Source organism: Hordeum vulgare, chromosome 3H, assembly GCF_904849725.1.
Source record: "Hordeum vulgare subsp. vulgare chromosome 3H, MorexV3_pseudomolecules_assembly, whole genome shotgun sequence".
Lineage (NCBI taxonomy): Eukaryota > Viridiplantae > Streptophyta > Magnoliopsida > Poales > Poaceae > Hordeum > Hordeum vulgare.
Genome location: NC_058520.1, coordinates 128,071,705 through 128,091,756, shown reverse-complemented (window position 1 = coordinate 128,091,756; position 20,052 = coordinate 128,071,705). Strand labels below are relative to the sequence as shown.

The 20,052-nt window shown below is 46.0% G+C and overlaps 1 protein-coding gene and 1 pseudogene across 1 annotated transcript; one reads left to right on the top strand and one right to left on the bottom strand.

The window, feature by feature from the left end:
• Positions 1–300: 300 nt before the first annotated feature.
• Positions 301–1,362, bottom strand: LOC123441564 (annotated as a pseudogene).
• Positions 1,363–16,991: 15,629 nt separating this feature from the next.
• On the top strand, positions 16,992–19,802 carry LOC123443227 (3-methyl-2-oxobutanoate hydroxymethyltransferase 1, mitochondrial). Its single transcript, XM_045119544.1, has 5 exons — positions 16,992–17,466; positions 18,378–18,584; positions 18,685–18,831; positions 19,216–19,269; positions 19,364–19,802. The coding sequence occupies exons 1-5, from the start codon at positions 17,077–17,079 to the stop codon at positions 19,613–19,615; spliced, it is 1,050 nt and encodes a 349-aa protein (XP_044975479.1). The 5' UTR covers positions 16,992–17,076; the 3' UTR covers positions 19,616–19,802.
• The last annotated feature ends 250 nt before the right edge of the window (positions 19,803–20,052 follow it).

Below are 20,052 nucleotides of genomic sequence, written 5' to 3'. Positions count from 1 at the left end.
ACTAGCGTGGCTCAAAAAGTTATTGAAATGTATGCATGCAGTATTTAATAATGGCCTCCGACATTAGTATACATGATTGAATTCGTGATGCCAAAGAAAATTTATGGATCAATGTTGGAGATGCCCTAACAAGAAGTCCGAAGGTTCCATAAAATAAACAGTTCGCTTTTCATTGCTACGAATCGTAATTTGCAGGTAGCACGATGAACATAGCGAGTACGCATGGCATATACAGCTAAATAAATCAAGCAAACTAAACAGCAGGATACTACTCCGTATATATTAGTACTTCCTACCTAGCTACATCCAAAACGCCACAGGAGAAAAACATGTGAGATGCTTAGACACTGGACATGAGCTAATGCTCCGGTCGATGATCCGCAGCCTCCCGTGACGATCGTAGCGGAGGCGGAAGGTGGTGATGTGGAGGACACAGCCGCCAGCGACACCAAACGCATCCTGAAACTTGACTCCATCGCCTGCCACGCAGTCTATCAGGCAGAACCTGGCGTTGCCCATGTACGTGAGAGTAGCCCCTTGCACTTTCGCCAGCTGATGCCATGGGATCCACATCCTCTGCTCGTCGGCCATCTTCCAGTCCGGCTGCTGCGCGGTGGCGCCGCTGCGGGAGGCGACCTGGCAGGAGCAGATGTAGCCGTCCTCGTGCAGCCCGACCCACGAGTCTAGCTCGGCGTCGAAGTAGCCTCGGCCTCTGAAAGGCAGCATCCACCCCCATGGCGCCTCCACTCGCAGCTCCTGGTGTCGACGGAGTAGGTGCCGCTGGTCGCCTTACTCCACGACGACACGAATATGGTGCGTCCGTCCGGGTGCAGCGCGTAGGAGAAGATCTCCTCCTCCTTGGTGAAGGGCGTCGGCATGCTTTTCCAGGACCAGTCGGTGGGCAGGTCGTCCTCGTCGTCTTTGGTCGGCGGCTTCGTCATCGCATCGAAGGACACAGGCTGCTCCATGAAATGGTAGGCGAACGCGAACAGCGCGTCGCCGTCGCCGGAGGTCAGGAAGGTGTTGGAGCCGCCGAGCAGTGCGTCCGGAACGGGACCGCCAACGGTGTCGGTGTCGTAGAAGAGGGTTCCGGCGTGTATGTTGCTCGTGGCTATGATGTTGCTGCCCAGGGCTGAGAACCTCATGGCACGGCCACGCTCAGGTGACACTAGCCGGAGGACCGGGGGGGGGGGGGGGGGGGGGGGCACTGAGGTCAGGACCGTCGGCATCGATCTTGCGGATGGTGAAGCCCTTATGCCAGTCGTCTAGAACCAGATAGAGGCTCTTCTCCTTGTTGCCGCTGCGGTCGTAGCAGTAGTTGGGCTCAGCCTCCTTGCCCTGCCTTCTTCTTCGCTTGGACATCCCTCCCCCGACTGACTGAATCATCAATGAATTACCACAAGAACGAGTACTAGATAATCTGAGCAATTCAGCTAGCAAACGCGTACACAACAGCCGTACGTGGCTTGCCGCCGGCTGGAACACAACGTACGCACGCGAGATACTCGAATCGATAGGGCGTATAGCTAAATAACCACTGTTTGATTGATCAATCTACTAGAAGCAACGCAGACGCGCGAAAGCAATTAATACCCACGCCTCGTGCCCGGTGATCTTTTTATTGATCTCACAACATAACCGACTCGGGACGGAACTACTGATCCTACTTGGTGATGGATCCCTGCACAAACCGGAAAAAGTCCATTTTAAACTCTGAATTTGTATAGGTTTGGCAAAATAAACCTCCAACTCGAAATCTCTGTCGATTGCACCCTAAACTATGCAATCTCGGTCTAAAAAGAACCCTGGGTTCGTTTGGCAAACCAGGATTGTTCATTTGACCGGGATTGAGCTGCGCTGCAAGGGGAACGCGCGAAAATGACTAGGCCAGCCCAGTCAAGCCCATCTTGCTCTCGGACTTCACAATATTTACGAAAATAAGAAAAGTGAGATTTTTTTTTAAATGTCACGTACTATTTTTATAATATTTAAATATATTTTGAAATGCCATGTACTATTTTTATAATATTTAAGTATATTTCAAAATGCCACGTACTATTTTTATAATATTTAAGTATATTTTAAAATGCCACATACTATTTTTATAATATCTAAATATATTAAAAATGCCACATACTATTTTTACAGTATTTAAATATATTTTGAAATGCCATGTACTATTTTATAATATTTAAATATATTTTGAGATGTAATGTACTATTTTTGTAATATTGAAATATATTTTAAAATGCCACGTACTATTTTTACAGTATTTAAATATATTTTGAAATGCCATGTACTATTTTTATAATATTTAAATATATTTTAAAATGCCATGTATTGATGCCATCTTTTAACCGGCCACCCATGTTCATTGGCCTGCGAGGAATAAGGAATGTGTGCTGAGAGATGAATAAGAGCAGGCATGGCTCATGAGTCATGACTGACAGAGGCCCCGTTACATGCATCACGCTAGAATGTTGGTAACAGTAGTGGAAATGTGCTCGGTCTCCCACGTACCAGTGCACCAGCAGTAACCCGTTGCTTCTGCCCATTTTCGTGCACATGGTCATGGCAGAAGAAACGATAATGTATTCTTGGCATTCATATGTGGTGATCGATCGACGGGGTCATTTTCTGTCGTGAAAACATGCATGTCGCCTATGGCGCATGGTAGGAGAGTTTGCCTTGCACATACGCACGGCGGGGCGACATCTGTTGCACATGTTCGAAGCTTCACTGTGTCGTGCGCAAGCTCAATCACCCGCCGTCCGTTGGATTAATTATACAGACTCTCTCCCTATACCTAAATAATTATAGTTCAAAAAATAAAAGTTGACATTTCTCACATGAGTATTTTTGTGTCTCAGGGTTCAATTTAGACCGGGATTATAAAGTTCAGGATGCAAACGACAAGGATTTGAACTTGAGGGTTTGATTCATCGAACCTCTATGAATTCAGGGTTTAAAATGGACTTTTTCGGCACAAACCGGTCATGAGACGTGCTTATTCCTAAGGCCATGATAAGCATCACATGTGTGACAGGAACACACAAACGTTTTTTATATGGTAAGTTCAGTAACATGAGGATGACAAGTTTAGTAAGATGAGAATGGCAATAGGTGGCAAGTTTCATGCTTTTCTTTTGGGATGACAATTTTAATTCGAAAAAGTTAGGCAAAATTGATTTGTGTCATACATGTGGTATTTACAAAAAAACGCTTAAAAACATCTAACTGGTTTTCTGACAAATCAGCCGCTTTGGACGAGCGCCACGCATCCTTCGGGACCCATGCACCACGACGCTTAAAAACATTCAATTGATTTTTTGACAAATCAGCCGCTTCCGACGAGCACCACGGGTCCTTCGGGACCCATGCGCCACATCTATCTTATCCCCACCGCAGTACTAGGTCGAGTGAGATCCTCAATCCTTTGTCTCCTACCCGTCTGTTCTTTTGTAGCTTATTTGAATTTGTGGGAATAAGTTGCCTCCTATTCAGGTTATTCTAGAAGTTTAAATTAAATTTTTATTTTAGAAACATATTAATTAAAGGTTAACTAGTAGGCTTCTAAACTAAAATTTAAGTTTAAATTTTTAGAATAAGGATAGGGGCAGCTTATTTTCACAACCCAAAATTAGTTACAAAAGAACTGCCCCAAATACCAGACGGCATCGAGATTCTCAATACCTTGTCATGGTCTTGCTCTCCATCGACACAGAGCACTCGTTTTCCTCGCATACCAGACCGAGCGAGATCCCCGATTCCAGCGGGGACTGCTTCCTACGACGCGGAGCGGGCACTACGGGTGTTGCTGAGCTTGTCGGTGCTGCGGGAGGGGAGAGTGTCTAGCGCACTGCTAGTGTTGTAGAGCTCATGGGTGCAAGGGAGGAGAGCCTGGAGCTGCAGGAAGCTTCTGTGTCTCCGGTGTCGCGGAGGTGCTGCTGCTGGTGGCGCGACAAGTCGAGGACTACGCTGCTGCCATGAAGAGGTAGTTGCTACCAGCAACGCTGCCATGAAGTAGTCGTTGTAGCCGACGACGCGACAAGTCGACTGAGGAAATGAGGCCGGAAGTGTATGCGTTCAGCAAGAACGCTGCGTGTTAAGCAAGAGATTACATGAAGGTTAGGAGTTGGATTGATCCTCAAGTTATACTAACAAACGGGATCTATCTAAACCTCCTAATAGAATTACAACAGAGGATAAACACCAACACGCACACAACTAATCTAATACGGTTTATACAATACCGTATATACATAGTTTAACACTCCCCCTCAATCACAACTATCCAAGTTGAGATTGCGTCGAAAAGCTTTCAACTGTCTCATAGGAAGCGGTTTAGCGAAACCATCTGCAACTTGATCTCCCGTGGGTATAAACCTGATATTTAACAATTTGCCGGCTACCCATTCTCGTAGGAAGTGATTATCAATCTCAATATGCTAGGTCCTAGCATGAAAAATAGGATTAGCTGATAAATATGTTGCACCAAGATTGTCACCCCAAAGAGAGGCTCACTTTGGATGATGTACACCCAACTCTCTCAGAAGGGTTTGAACCCAAATAATCTCGGCAGTAGCATTTGCAAGAGTTTTATACTCAGCTTTTGTGTTTGAGTGGGACACATTAGCTTGCTTACAAGCACTCCAGGAGATAAGATTACTCCCAAGAAAAACTGCAAAGCCCCATGTTGATCTTCTGTCATGAGGAAAGCCTGCCCAGTCTGCATCTCAAAAAAGCACTTGCTAGCATTGAGTGTGACTTGTCAAGTTTTAACCCATGATTATTAGTCCCTTGAAGATATCTAACTATTCTCTTAACTCATGTCCAGTGCACACTAGTGTGGGCATGCAAAAATTGACATACTTTATTGACTGAGAAACAAATATCTGATCTAGTCAATGTTGAGTATTGTAAAGCCCCTAATATACTCTTGTACCTCGTAGAGTCCTCTGCTCCAAAAAGCTCCCCATCATAAAGAGACCTTTTTAGAAGTAGGTAGAGGAGTAGGAGTTGGCTTACACACCTTCATGCCCACACGTTGAAGCACATCGTCCACATATTGTGCTTGGGACAAAACAATACCACTCTTCATACGATTTACCTCGATCCCGAGGAAAAATGAAGATCACCTAAGTCCTTGAGGGCGAAGTCCATACACAAGTGTGTGACCAGAGCATCAAATCTCGTGGAGGAAGAGCTTGTAACAATGATGTCATCAACATAAATAAGCATAAAGATGGTTATCCCATGTCGGTGATAAAAAGAACAAAGAGGTGGCTGCCTTTGAGGGAACAAACACTACAAGAAATATGCTAACTTGCGACCTGAAATATTTGTCACCGAATGGTCGTTGATTTCCATTTGCGACCTTTTTACGACCAAAAACAGACGGTCAAAAGCTGAGCGTCTCTAAAGAAAATTAACGACCTTTCTTCTGGATTGGTCGTAGAATTTTACGACCAAAAAAAGGTCGTAGGTTCTACGACCAATAATTTTGGTCGTTAGAAGTCCCTGTTGGGTAACGTAGCATAAATTCAAAAAAATTCCTACGCATGTTCAGATCTTCCTATGGAGAGACCAGCAACGAGAGAGGGGTAAGAGCATCTTCGTACCTTTGAAGATCGCTAAGCGGAAGCGTTGCTAGAACGCGGTTGATGGAGTCGTACTCGCAGCGATTCCGATCTAGTGCCGAACAACGGCACCTCCGCGTTCAACACACGTGCAGCCCGGTGACGTCTCCCGCACCTTGATCCAGCAAGGAGGAGGGAGAGGTTGGGGAAGAAGACCAGCAACACGACGGCGTGGTGTTGGTGGAGAGACGAGGTCTCCCGGCAGGGCTTCGCCAAGCGCCGGCAGAGAGGAGGAGGAAGAAGTGCAGGGCTGCGCCGAGAGAGGGATAAAACCGTGTCTCAAACAGCCCCGAACCTCATCTATATATAGGGGGAGAGGGAGGGGGCGCAGCCCTTAGGGTTCCCACCCCTAAGGGGTGTGGCAGCCCTTAGATGGGAGAGGGGTGGCGGCCAGGGCAAGGGGGAGGGGTGGCGCACCCCTCTGGTGGGCCTAAGGCCCACCTAAATTAGGGTTCCCCCCTCTCCCCTTTTTCCTGGTGCTCATGGGCTGGGTGGGGGGCGCACCAGCCCACTTAGGGGCTGGTTCCCTTCCCCACTTAGCCCATCTTACCTCTTGGGGTCGCAGCCCCCCTTCGGTGGTCCCCCGGGACCACCTCCGGTGGTCCCGGTGGTCCCGGTACGTTACCGGTGATGCCCGAAACACTTCCGGTGTCCGAAACCATCCGTCCTATATATCAATCTTTACCTCCGGACCATTCCGGAGCTCCTCGTGACGTCCGGGATCTCATCCGGGACTCCGAACAACTTTCGGTAATCTCGTATAACAATTCCCTATAACCCTAGCGTCATCGAACCTTAAGTGTGTAGACCCTACGGGTTCGGGAGACAGGCAGACATGACCGAGACAGCTCTCTGGCCAATAACCATCAGCGGGGTCTGGATACCCATGGTGGCTCCCACTAGCTCCACGATGATCTCATCGGATGAACCACGATGTCAAGGATTCAATCAATCCCGTATACGATTCCCTTTGTCTGTCGGTATAGAACTTGCCCGAGATTCGATCGTCGGTATACCTATACCTTGTTCAATCTCGTTATCGGTAAGTCTCTTTACTCGTTCCGTAGCACGTCATCGTGTGACTAACTCCTAAGTCACATTGAGCTCATGATGATGTTCTACCGAGTGGGCCCAGAGATACCTCTCCGTCACACGGAGTGACAAATCCCGATCTCGATTCGTGCCAACCCAACAGACACTTTCGGAGGTACCCGTAGTGCACCTTTATAGTCACCCAGTTACGTTGTGACGTTTGATACACCCAAAGCACTCCTACGGTATCCGGGAGTTGCACAATCTCACGGTCGAAGGAAAAGATACTTGACATTAGAAAAGCATTAGCATACGAACAATACGATCTAGTGCTAGGCTTAGGATTGGGTCTTGTCCACCACATCATTCTCCCAATGATGTGATCCCGTTATCAATGACATCCAATGTCCATGATCAGGAAACCATGATCATCTATTGACTAACGAGCTAGCTAACTAGAGGCTTGCTAGGGACACATTGTGATCTATTCATTCACACATGTATTACTGTTTCCTGTTAATACAATTATAGCATGAACGATAGACGATTATCATGAACAAGGAAATATGATAATAACCATTTTATTATTGCCTCTAGGGCATATTTCCAACAGTCTCCCACTTGCACTAGAGACAATAATCTAGTTACATTGTGATGTATCGAACACCCATAGCATTATGGTGCTGATCATGTTTTGCTCGTGGAAGAGGTTTAGTCAACGGGTCTGCAATATTCAGATCCGTGTGTACTTTACAAATATCTATCACTCCAGTTTGGACATGGTCCTGGATGGAGTTGTAGCGGCGCTTGATGTGCTTCGTCTTCCGGTGAAACCTGGGCTCCTTGGCTATGGCAATGGCTCCGGTGTTATCACAGAAGAGTGTCATAGGACCCGACGCGCTTGGAACCACTCCAAGGTCGGTGATGAGCTCCTTCATCCAAATTCCTTCATGAGCCGCTTCTGAAGCAGCTATGTACTCCGCTTCACATGTAGATGCTGCCACGACTTCTTGCTTGCTGCTGCACCAGCTCACTGCCCCATCATTCAACACATATACGTATCCGGTTTGTGTTAGAGTCATCCGGATCTGTGTCGAAGCTAGCGTCGACGTAACCCTTTACGACGAGCTCTTCGTCACCTCCATAAACGAGAAACATTTCCTTAATCCTTTTCAGGTACTTAAGGATATTCTTGACCGCTGTCTAGTGTTCTGCACCGGGATTACTTTGGTACCTCCCTACCAAGCTTATCGCAAGGTTTATATCAGGTCTGGTACACAGCATGGCATACATTAGAGAGCCCACGGCTGAAGCGTAGGGGACAGAACTCATCTTCTCTCTATCTGCTGCCGTGGTAGGCGACTGAGTCTTACTCAATCTCATACCTTGCAAAACTGGTAAGAACCCTTTCTTTGAGTTTTCCATATTGAACTTCTTCAGTATCTTGTCAAGGTATGTACTTTGCGAAAGACCTATGAGGCGTCTCGATCTATCTCTATAGATCTTGATGCCTAATATGTATGCAGCTTCTCCAAGGTCCTTCATTGAAAAACTCTTGTTCAAATAGGCCTTTATGCTCTCCAACATCTCTATATCATTCCCCATCAACAATATGTCATCCACATATAGTACGAGGAAAGCTACAGAGCTCCCACTCACTTTCTTGTACAGACAGGCTTCTCCGTAAACCTGTATGAACCCAAACGCCTTAATCACCTCATTAAAGCGAATGTTCCAACTCCGAGATGCTTGCACCAGCCCATAGATGGAGCGCTAGAGCTTGCATACTTTGTTAGCACCTTTAGGATCGACAAAACCTTCTGGTTGCATCATATACAACTCTTCCTTAAGATTCCCGTTAAGGAACGCTGTTTTGACGTCCATTTGCCAAATTTCATAATCATAAAAGGCGGCAATTGCTAACATGATTCAGGCTGATTTCAGCTTCGCTACGGGAGAGAAAGTCTCTTGTAGTCAACTCCTTGAATTTGTCGAAAACCCTTTGCGACAAGTCGAGCTTTGTAAACGGTTACATTACCGTTTGCATCAGTCTTCTTCTTGAAGATCCATTTATTTTCTATGGCTCGCCGGTCATCGGGCAAGTCCACCAAAGTCCATACTTTGTTCTCATACATGGATCCTATCTCGGATTTCATGGCCTCAAGCCATTTCTTGGAATCCGGGCCCGCCATCGCTTCTTCATAGTTCGAAGGTTCACCGTTGTCTAACAACATGATTTCCATCACTGGGTTACCGTACCACTCTGGTGCGGAGCGTACCCTTGTGGACCTTCGTGGTTCAGTAGTAACTTGATCCGAAGCTTCATGATCATCATCATTAACTTCCTCTTCAGTCGGTGTAGGCACCACAGGAACAACTTCTTGCGCTGCGCTACTTTCCTGTTCGAGAGGGGGTGTAATTACCTCATCAAGTTCTACCTTCCTCCCACTTACTTCTTTCGAGAGAAACTCTTTCTCTAGAAAGGATCCGTTCTTGGCAACAAAGGTTTTACCTTCGGATCTAAGATAGAAGGTATACCCAATAGTTTCCTTAGGGTATCCTATGAATACGCATTTCTCCGCTTTGGGTTCGAGCTTTTCTGGTTGAAGTTTCTTCACATAAGCATCGCAGCCCCAAACTTTAAGAAACGACAACTTAGGTTTCTTGCCAAACCATAGTTCATACGGTGTCGTCTCAACGGATTTAGACGGTGCCCTATTTAAAGTGAATGCTGCAGTTTCTAATGCGTATCCCCAAAATGATAGTGGTAAGTCGGTGAGAGACATCATAGATCGTACCATATCTAATAAAGTGCGATTACGACGTTCAGACACTCCGTTGCGCTGTGGTGTGCCAGGCGGCGTTAGTTGTGAAACGATTCCACACTTCCTTAGGTGTGTGCCAAATTCGTGACTCAAATATTCTCCTCCACGATCAGATCGTAGACATTTAATTTTTCTGTCACGTTGATTCTCAACCTCACTCTGAAATTCCTTGAACTTTTCAAACGTCTCAGATTTGTGCTTCATCAAGTAGATATACCCATACCTACTCAAATCATCGGTGAGAGTGAGAACATAACGATAACCACCGCGAGCCTCAACATTCATTGGACCACACACATCAGTATGTATTATTTCCAATAAGTCGGTGGCTCTTTCCATTATTCCTGAGAATGGAGTCTTAGTCATCTTTCCCATGAGGCACGGTTCGCATGTGTCAAATGATTCAAAGTCAAGAGACTCTAGTAGTCCATCAGTATGGAGCTTCTTCATGCGCTTAACGCCGATATGACCAAGGCGGCAGTGCCACAAGTATGTGGGACTATCGTTATCAACTTTGCATCTTTTGGTACTCACACTATGAATATGTGTAACATCACGATCGAGATTCATCAAGAATAAACCATTCACCAGCGGAGCATGACCATAAAACATATCACTCATATAAATAGAACAACCATTATTCTCTGACTTAAATGAGTAGCCGTCTCGCATTAAGCAAGACCCTGATACAATGTTCATGCTTAAAGCTGGTACTAAATAACAATTATTAAGGTTTAAAACTAATCCCGACGGTAGATGTAGAGGTAGCGTGCCGACGGCGATCACATCGACCTTTGAACCATTCCCGACGCGCATCGTCACCTCGTCCTTGGCCAGTCTCCGCTTATTCCGCAGTTCCTGCTTTGAGTTGCAAATGTGAGCAACAACACCGGTATCAAATACCCAGGAGCTACTACGAGCGCTGGTAAGGTACACATCAATAACATGTATATCACATATACCTTTAACGTTGCCGGCCTTCTTGTCTGCTAAGTATTTGGGGCAGTTCCGCTTCCAGTGACCTTTTCCCTTGCAGTAGAAGCACTCAGTCTCAGGCTTGGGTCCGTTCTTTTTCTTCTTCCCGGCATCTGGCTTACCGGGCGCGGCAACAGCTTTGTCGTCTTTCTTGAAATTCTTCTTACCCCTGCCTTTCTTGAAACTAGTGGTCTTGTTGACCATCAACACTTGATGCTCCTTCTTGATTTCTACTTCTGCAGACTTGAGCATCGAGTACAACTCGGGAATGGTTTTCTCCATCCCTTGCATGTTGTAGTTAAGCACAAAGCCTTTGTAGCTTGGTGGGAGAGACTGGAGGATTCTGTCAATGATAGCATCATCCGGAAGTTCGACTCCAAGTGAAGTCAGACGACCGTGTAACCCAGACATTTTGAGTATGTGCTCACTGACAGAACTGTTCTCCTCCATCTTACAGCTGAAGAACTTGTCGGAGACTTCATATCTCTCGACACGGGCATGAGCTTGAAAAACTAGCTTCAGCTCTTGGAACATCTCATATGCCCCGTGTTGCTCAAAACGTCTTTGGAGCCCCGTTTCTAAACTGTATAACATGCCACACCTGACCAGAGAGTAGTCATCACTCCGTGCTTGCCAGACGTTTAGAACGTCCTGGGCTGCTGCGGGAGCGGGAGGGTCACCTAGCGACGCATTAAGGACATAAGCCTTTTTAGCTGCTTCAAGGATGAGCTTCAGGTTGCGAACCCAGTCCGCATAGTTGCTACCATCATCTTTCAGCTTGTTTTTCTCTAGGAATGCGTTGAAGTTGAGGTTGACGTTGGACATCTACAATATTTATAAAGACAACTTTTAGACTAAGTTCATGACAATTAAGTTCATTTAATCAAATTAAGTATGAACTCCCACTTAAATCGACATCCCTCTAGTCATCTAAGTGATACATGATCCATGTTGACTAACCCGTGTCCGATCATCACGTGAGACGGACTAGTCACCATGGTGAGCAACTTCATGCTGATCGTATTCAACCATACGACTCATGTTCGACCTTTCGGTCTCTTGTATTCGAGGTCATGTCTGTACATGCTAAGCTCGTCGAGTCAACCTAAGTGTTTCGCGTGTGTAAATCTGGCTTACACCCGTTGTATGCGAACGTTAGAATCTATCACACCCGATCATCACGTGGTGCTTCGAGACAACGAACCTTCGCAACGGTGCACACTTAGGGGAATACGTTCTCGAAATTTTAAGAGGGATCATCTTATTATGCTACCGTCGTTTTAAGCAATAAGATGTAAAACATGATAAACATCACAATGCAATCATATAGTGACATGATATGGCCATTATCATCTTTGCTCATTCGATCTCCATCTTCAGGCATCGCATGATCATCATCGTCACCGGCGTGACACCATGATCTCCATCATCATGATCTCCATCATCGTGTCTCCGTGAAGTCGTCACGCCAACTACTACTATCACTACTACTATGGCTAACCGTTAGCAATGAAGTAAAAGTAGCAAGCACAAGGCGTTGCATCTCATACAATAAATTAAGACAACTCCTATGGCTCCTGCCGGTTGTCATACTCATCGACATGCAAGTCGTGAAACCTATTACAATAACATGATCATCTCATACATCATACATGCAACATCACAACTTTGGCCATATCACATCACATGTCAAACCCTGCAAAAACAAGTTAGACGTCCTCTAATTGTTGTTGCAAGTTTTACGTGGCTGATTTGGGTTTCTAGCAAGAACGCCTTCTTACCTACGTGACAGCCACAACGATGATATGCCAAAGCTATTTACCCTTCATAAGGACCCTTTTCATCAAATCCAATCCGACTAGAGTAGGAGAGACAGACACCCGCTAGCCACCTTTATGCACGATGTGCATGTCTGTCGGTGGAACCAGTCTCACGTAAGCGTACGTGTAAGGTCGGTCCGGGCCGCTTCATCCCACAATACCGCCGGAAAAGAATAAGACTAGTAACGGCAAGCAAATTGACAAACCACCGCCCACAAATTTTGTGTTCTACTCGTGCATAGAATCTACGCATAGGAAACCTGGCTCTGATACCACTGTTGGGTAACGTAGCATAAATTCAAAAAATTTCCTACGCATGTTCAGATCTTCCTATGGAGAGACCAGCAACGAGAGAGGGGTAAGAGCATCTTCGTACCTTTGAAGATCGCTAAGCGGAAGCGTTGCTAGAACGCGGTTGATGGAGTCGTACTCGCAGCGATTCCGATCTAGTGCCGAACAACGGCACCTCCGCGTTCAACACACGTGCAGCCCGGTGACGTCTCCCGCACCTTGATCCAGCAAGGAGGAGGGAGAGGTTGGGGAAGAAGACCAGCAACACGACGGCGTGGTGTTGGTGGAGAGACGAGGTCTCCCGGCAGGGCTTCGCCAAGCGCCGGCAGAGAGGAGGAGGAAGAAGTGCAGGGCTGCGCCGAGAGAGGGATAAAACCGTGTCTCAAACAGCCCCGAACCTCATCTATATATAGGGGGAGAGGGAGGGGGCGCAGCCCTTAGGGTTCCCACCCCTAAGGGGTGTGGCAGCCCTTAGATGGGAGAGGGGTGGCGGCCAGGGCAAGGGGGAGGGGTGGCGCACCCCTCTGGTGGGCCTAAGGCCCACCTAAATTAGGGTTCCCCCCTCTCCCCTTTTTCCTGGTGCTCATGGGCTGGGTGGGGGGCGCACCAGCCCACTTAGGGGCTGGTTCCCTTCCCCACTTAGCCCATCTTACCTCTTGGGGTCGCAGCCCCCCTTCGGTGGTCCCCCGGGACCACCTCCGGTGGTCCCGGTGGTCCCGGTACGTTACCGGTGATGCCCGAAACACTTCCGGTGTCCGAAACCATCCGTCCTATATATCAATCTTTACCTCCGGACCATTCCGGAGCTCCTCGTGACGTCCGGGATCTCATCCGGGACTCCGAACAACTTTCGGTAATCTCGTATAACAATTCCCTATAACCCTAGCATCATCGAACCTTAAGTGTGTAGACCCTACGGGTTCGGGAGACAGGCAGACATGACCGAGACAGCTCTCTGGCCAATAACCATCAGCGGGGTCTGGATACCCATGGTGGCTCCCACTAGCTCCATGATGATCTCATCGGATGAACCACGATGTCAAGGATTCAATCAATCCCGTATACGATTCCCTTTGTCTGTCGGTATAGAACTTGCCCGAGATTCGATCGTCGGTATACCTATACCTTGTTCAATCTCGTTATCGGTAAGTCTCTTTACTCGTTCCGTAGCACGTCATCGTGTGACTAACTCCTAAGTCACATTGAGCTCATGATGATGTTCTACCGAGTGGGCCCGGAGATACCTCTCCGTCACACGGAGTGACAAATCCCGATCTCGATTCGTGCCAACCCAACAGACACTTTCGGAGGTACCCGTAGTGCACCTTTATAGTCACCCAGTTACGTTGTGACGTTTGATACACCCAAAGCACTCCTACGGTATCCGGGAGTTGCACAATCTCACGGTCGAAGGAAAAGATACTTGACATTAGAAAAGCATTAGCATACGAACAATACGATCTAGTGCTAGGCTTAGGATTGGGTCTTGTCCACCACATCATTCTCCCAATGATGTGATCCCGTTATCAATGACATCCAATGTCCATGATCAGGAAACCATGATCATCTATTGACTAACGAGCTAGCTAACTAGAGGCTTGCTAGGGACACATTGTGATCTATTCATTCACACATGTATTACTGTTTCCTGTTAATACAATTATAGCATGAACGATAGACGATTATCATGAACAAGGAAATATGATAATAACCATTTTATTATTGCCTCTAGGGCATATTTCCAACAGTCCCCACGCCACGTCAGATCCACCGTGCAAGCTGACGTGGCAAAATTATGACCAAATAAAAAGGTCGTAAATTAGAATCAGCCTCGTCCATTTCGGCCGTTTACATGAGCCAAGCCCAATAATTCAGCCAATTTAATGTTTTTTATCTTTATTTTGCTTAGTTGCATGGGCCAAACCCAATAATTCGACCTTTTGGTTTTCTAAGCTTTTTTACGGTCCATTTCTTTTTTGGGTCTCATCTATTTTTCTTTTGGGCCTCAGCCTTTTTTAGTCAATTTCCTTGATTTTCAGCCTTTCTATGAATATTATTTGGTAAATGGCCTTTTGGATACCAAATACTATTAGGTTCCACTTGTCAAGTTCTAATTAACGACAACGAAACAATTATTTCAATGAGAGCAACAAACAGATGAAAATTATCAAAACACATACCAAGTTTGGCTAATAGCATAATCTTTACATCGTTCATTTCACCAAGATAAAAAAATATAACTATTGCTACAAATATACTTCTGACTTCTTCACTTTCGGGCTAGAGCTCTTGTAAATGTTCGTAGAGGTTGAACGAAGCAACATCACCTTGTTGAGCAGCAGATCATCGGCAGAGCATCCCCAGTCGTCGCCATGACTTGAGCAGCAACATCTCAGGTTGATAATCAGATCCTGCAGCAAGCAGCAGCAGCAGATCCAACATTCCTGCAATAGCAACAACAAATCATATCAGCAACAATACAACGTATCATATCAGCAACATTAACTACTCCAAATCAACAACAACTATAGCATATCAGATCAACAACAACTACAACAGATGAGATCAACAACTACTACTACAGCAAGATCAACAACAACTACTACATCAGATTAGATCAGCACATTTGTTTGAATGGATTAACTTGGAGATCAGTACAACACATCAGTAACTTGGAGTGCTCCAAAATGGATTTTGATTTGAATTGTACTCCAGCTGAAGAAAATGATGTGCCTAGAGGAAGTCATGATGACCCAGATGTTGATTCAACATGGAACAAGATCCCATTCAAATAGAGATCATGAGCATGTTCATTGTGATATTGTACTCCAGTTACAATCTTATGAGCATGCATTCAAATAGAGATCATGCAATCAAATGGAGTAGTTACAGTCATAACTAAGAAGATCATGAGCATGTGCATGAGTAAAATGAGCATGGGCATGTGTTAACAGGATCATAAGCATGTGTATGCATAAAATGAGAGGATAATAAGATATGTTTAGTTACAGTCTTACAATTGATGCTTTGTAACTACAGATAACTGAAAAATCAGTACAGTAGGTGTACAGAATTCGTAGACTCCATTTGGAACTACAATACTCCTTTCATTTGTTTGAAATTTTCAATCGATGTGAGAGTAGCATGATAAAATTTCAGGACTTAATTACTTACTCTACTACTAACAGCAAGCAACAAGTCGACGATGACGAGGTTGTAATGACGTAGGCGCCGCTACCAGCGCCATTACTGTTGGCGATGACTGACGCGGCCGTCGTAATGTTGCGAGGAGGGATGGCTGCAAGATCGTAGGTGTTGTGATGCAACACTCATCAACTTTTCCAATGATGCATCGCAACATGTCAGATCTGGAAGCCGGCCTTGCTGTAAGGGTTCTCGGCGATGGCTAGGCGGTAGTTACAACTGCTACAAGCGGAGACCGGGCGTCGCGGTAGCCGGGTTTCCGTATTGCAGGAGCAGTGCAGCACGGGCTACAACATTGGTGGGAGGTGTGCCATCACGGATCCATGGGACAGGACCTACGGTTATGATGGGCCGCATCCAATAATGATGGAGACGGTTTATGTTTTAGCCGGATGATTCGTAGCAATCGTCTGTATTTATCATTTGAGAAAAAAATTGTTGGCAGTCTTTATATATACGAAAACTAAATTGCCAAGTCTAGGATTTATCACGATTTGGGTCCCACGACTAAATTCACGGGGAAAGAAACAAGGGAATCGTTTCCCACCCGCGCGCGTGTCGAACGGACGTGCCGGTCGCCCCCTCGCGCGCACGGGCCCATGCAACATTTTTCCCACCCGCGCGCTTTTTTGATTAGTGGATGCAACATTTTTCGTCTAAATTTGTTGCAACCAGCGTCATTTTTGTTGTAAACATTTTTTTACTACATTTTGTCCCAATAAAAAAGCTGCATATGCGTTTGGTTGCAACTCCAATTCGTCGAATTTTTCGTTTACAATCGATGTTTTTTACTTTTGCTACAACCGTTTTAATTTTTGCTACAACCGGCATCATGTTTTGCTGTAACCGTTCACTAAAAAAGTTGCATACACGTCACGTAAATATTTGTTACAACCGGCGTTTGACTTTTGCTACCACGTAGATATTTTTTTTGCTACAAATTTTATTTTGCTACGATCACGTAGATATTTTTTTTGCTACAAATTTTATTTTTTGTTGTAACCGTTGAAAAAATTGCTGCATAGCATCGAAATTTTGCTGCATAGAAAAAAAATATTGCATGCGAATCCAAGGATACGGATGACACGGGGTTGATGGATCCTCCCGCTCACGCGCGGCCAAACCTGGCCGGCGCGCCGATCAGTCACCAAGAAACAATGATTCCCGTAAGTCTGACATTTTTGCACGCACTCACAACCTACCAACCCCCCAAAACCCTCACTATCCAAAGACGCCCGTCGCTCTCGTGTCGCACCAACCAACCACACTCGAACGCCGCCGCTTCGCACGATGGCGACGCGGCACGCCTTCCGGCGCCTGGCGCGGCGGATGCTGAGCAACGTGCCGGAGTCGACCGTCTATGGGGGCCCGCGGCCGCAGGAGGCGGCGGCGGCGCGGCGCGTGACGGTGACGACCCTCCGCGGGAAGCACCGCCGGGGGGAGCCCATCACCGTCGTGACCGCCTACGACTACCCCTCCGCCGTCCACGTCGACTCCGCGGGGATCGACGTCTGCCTCGTCGGCGACTCCGCCGCCATGGTCGTCCACGGCCACGACACCACCCTCCCCATCTCCCTCGACGTCATGCTCGAGCACTGCCGCGCCGTGGCGCGAGGTGCGTCTCGGCCGCTCCTCGTCGGCGACCTCTCCTTCGGTTGCTACGAGTCCTCTTCCACGCAGGTAGTAACTCCTCACGGGCGTCCCTCCCATTCTCGTCCTCTCCGATTCGACCGGTGGGGACTGAAATTAAATTGCAGTAATGCCACCCGTTAGCAATTGCTTCTTTGCCACTGCTGGCGTGGTAGGTGTGCCATGCTTTACAATCCCCCTATTTAGCTCTCCAGTTGCCTGTTGCTATCATCAGTAAGGAATTGCTTATGCTTGTTCGTGTAACAACAGTATTTTTTGCATGTCCTGTAGAGTAGCTTTAGCTGTCCCCTGCTCTAAGGAGATTGCCATTTTTGTTGGTTGATTCCTTTCTGGTTTGTCACAAAGCCTTACCCTTGAGTTCAGAAAACTGATCGTGCAACCTTTGTGTGCTAACAAAGTTCAATTGATCGTTGATATTGTTGCCGCAAAGATTTATTTGTAATTGTGGTCTTTCTAAGCTAAAAAAAGAATCAGACTCGATTTTATTTCTTAGTTGTAAATGCAGCTACATTACTACTCCCTCCGTCCCAAAATAAGTGTCTCAAGCTTAATACAATTTTGTACTAGAGTTAGTATAAAGTTGAGACACTTATTTTAGGACAGAGGGAGTACATCTCAAAATATAAAAAAAGATAACCGAACACATGAGCATGCTGAATACAATACTCCCTCCGTTCCTAAATATAAGACCTTCTATAGATTTCATTACAGACTAGATACGGAGCAAAATGAGTGAATTTACATCCTAAAATATGACTACATACATCCGTATGTAGTTCATAGTGAAATTTCTAAAAGGTCTTATATTTAGGAACGGAGGGAGTAGACATGAACTTATGGTGATACAGTATCTAGATGTCTCAAATGGTATCTACAACTTCAGTGTATTAGAGCTAGGCATTTTCGGCTTAAGCTTTCGTGTAATATACCTTTTCTTACAGGCTGTTGACTCTGCGGTGAGGGTGTTAAAAGAAGGTGGAATGGATGCAATCAAGTTGGAAGGAGGAGCTCCATCTAGGATCAGTGCAGCTAAGGCTATTGTGGAGGCTGGAATTGCTGTCATGGGTCATGTTGGGCTTACGCCGCAGGCTATTAGTGTGCTTGGCGGGTTTCGACCGCAGGGGAAGACAGTTGATAGTGCTATAAAGGTGCCTAATTTGTTTTTGCTGGCAATTTGGCTGTTAGCATGTATCATGACCTGTGTCTTCACATACATTTTGCTCCATGTTATTCTGCTTGGGTGTGTAGGTTGTAGAGACAGCACTTGCGTTGCAAGAGGCTGGCTGCTTTGCAGTTGTGTTGGAGTGTGTGCCAGCTCCGGTGGCAGCAGCTGCAACATCAGCATTGAAAATCCCAACCATCGGCATTGGTGCTGGGCCATTCTGTAGTGGTCAGGTACAATTATTCATCATGCTCTATTGATACATTGATTTTATTCTTGTTTTTCAAGAATCATAATTCTGTCAGTTGTATTTATTCTATTTATGTAAGCATTTCCTCAGGCATGCACAATCTAGGCTTGAATTTTCCGTTGCGAAAAAACAGCAATATATGCTTGACCTTAGCAGAGTAAGCACTTTTTCCTGACAACTTAAGTCAATTGTGCCGAAAGAAACCTAGTCAAATATGCCACTTGAATGCTATGCATCCTCTTGCTCTTACAAATTTTGTGTTCACCAGGCCATTTTTTTTCTTTGTGTTTCCATGGTATTTCAAAACTGGAAACTTGGCTTGTTTGTTCATTCATGAAACCCTGATGTCAACACATTTGTCATGCAGGTCTTGGTGTACCATGACTTGTTAGGGATGATGCAGCATCCACACCATGCCAAGGTTAACAAAACCGTCCATTTCAGCGTTGCCCAGAAATTTTACCATGCCATGTGATTTGCGCCGAGCTCAAGTCTACAATTTGCTCTGCCTGCAGGTGACACCAAAATTCTGCAAGCAATTCGGCAATGTCGGCAGCGTCATTAACAAGGCGCTATCGGACTACAAGCAAGAAGTGGAGACACGGTCTTTCCCTGGCCCCAGTCACACCCCGTATAAAATCACCGCCACGGATGTCGATGGCTTTGCGAATGCGCTGCAGAAGATGGGTTTGGGTGAGGCTGCGGACGCTGCCGCTGCCGCTGCCGACAACTCAGAAAATGATGGAAAACCAAGCGAAAACAGTTGATTTCAGTTAAATCTGTTAATCTTAGAGTACAAGACTGCAGGGGTAAACTAAAAGCTGCACGGCAAGTGTTCGCTAAATGCTTCTGATGTCAGGCGATTGCACGTATCGTCTACCTTTGAATAAATAAACAGCTGCTGTTGTACGTAGAGAAAACTCGATGTTTTTCAACCTGGCAGCTGCTACTCCATCCGTCTGGAAATACTTGTCATAGAAATGAATGTACCTAGACGTGTTTTAGTTCTAGGTACATTCATTTTTTTCAATTTATGCGACAAGTAATTCCGGAAGTATTTAACTAGTACGAGACTTGAGCTTTAGTTTGATGGTGAAAGGGACTGGTGTTGTGAGCACCTGGCCCTACACAAGGACTCAAGGAGTGAACTCTGCCAAACAAAATTTAAATTAGCTGTCCAAAAGGGAGCCTTCCGCAATTCTCT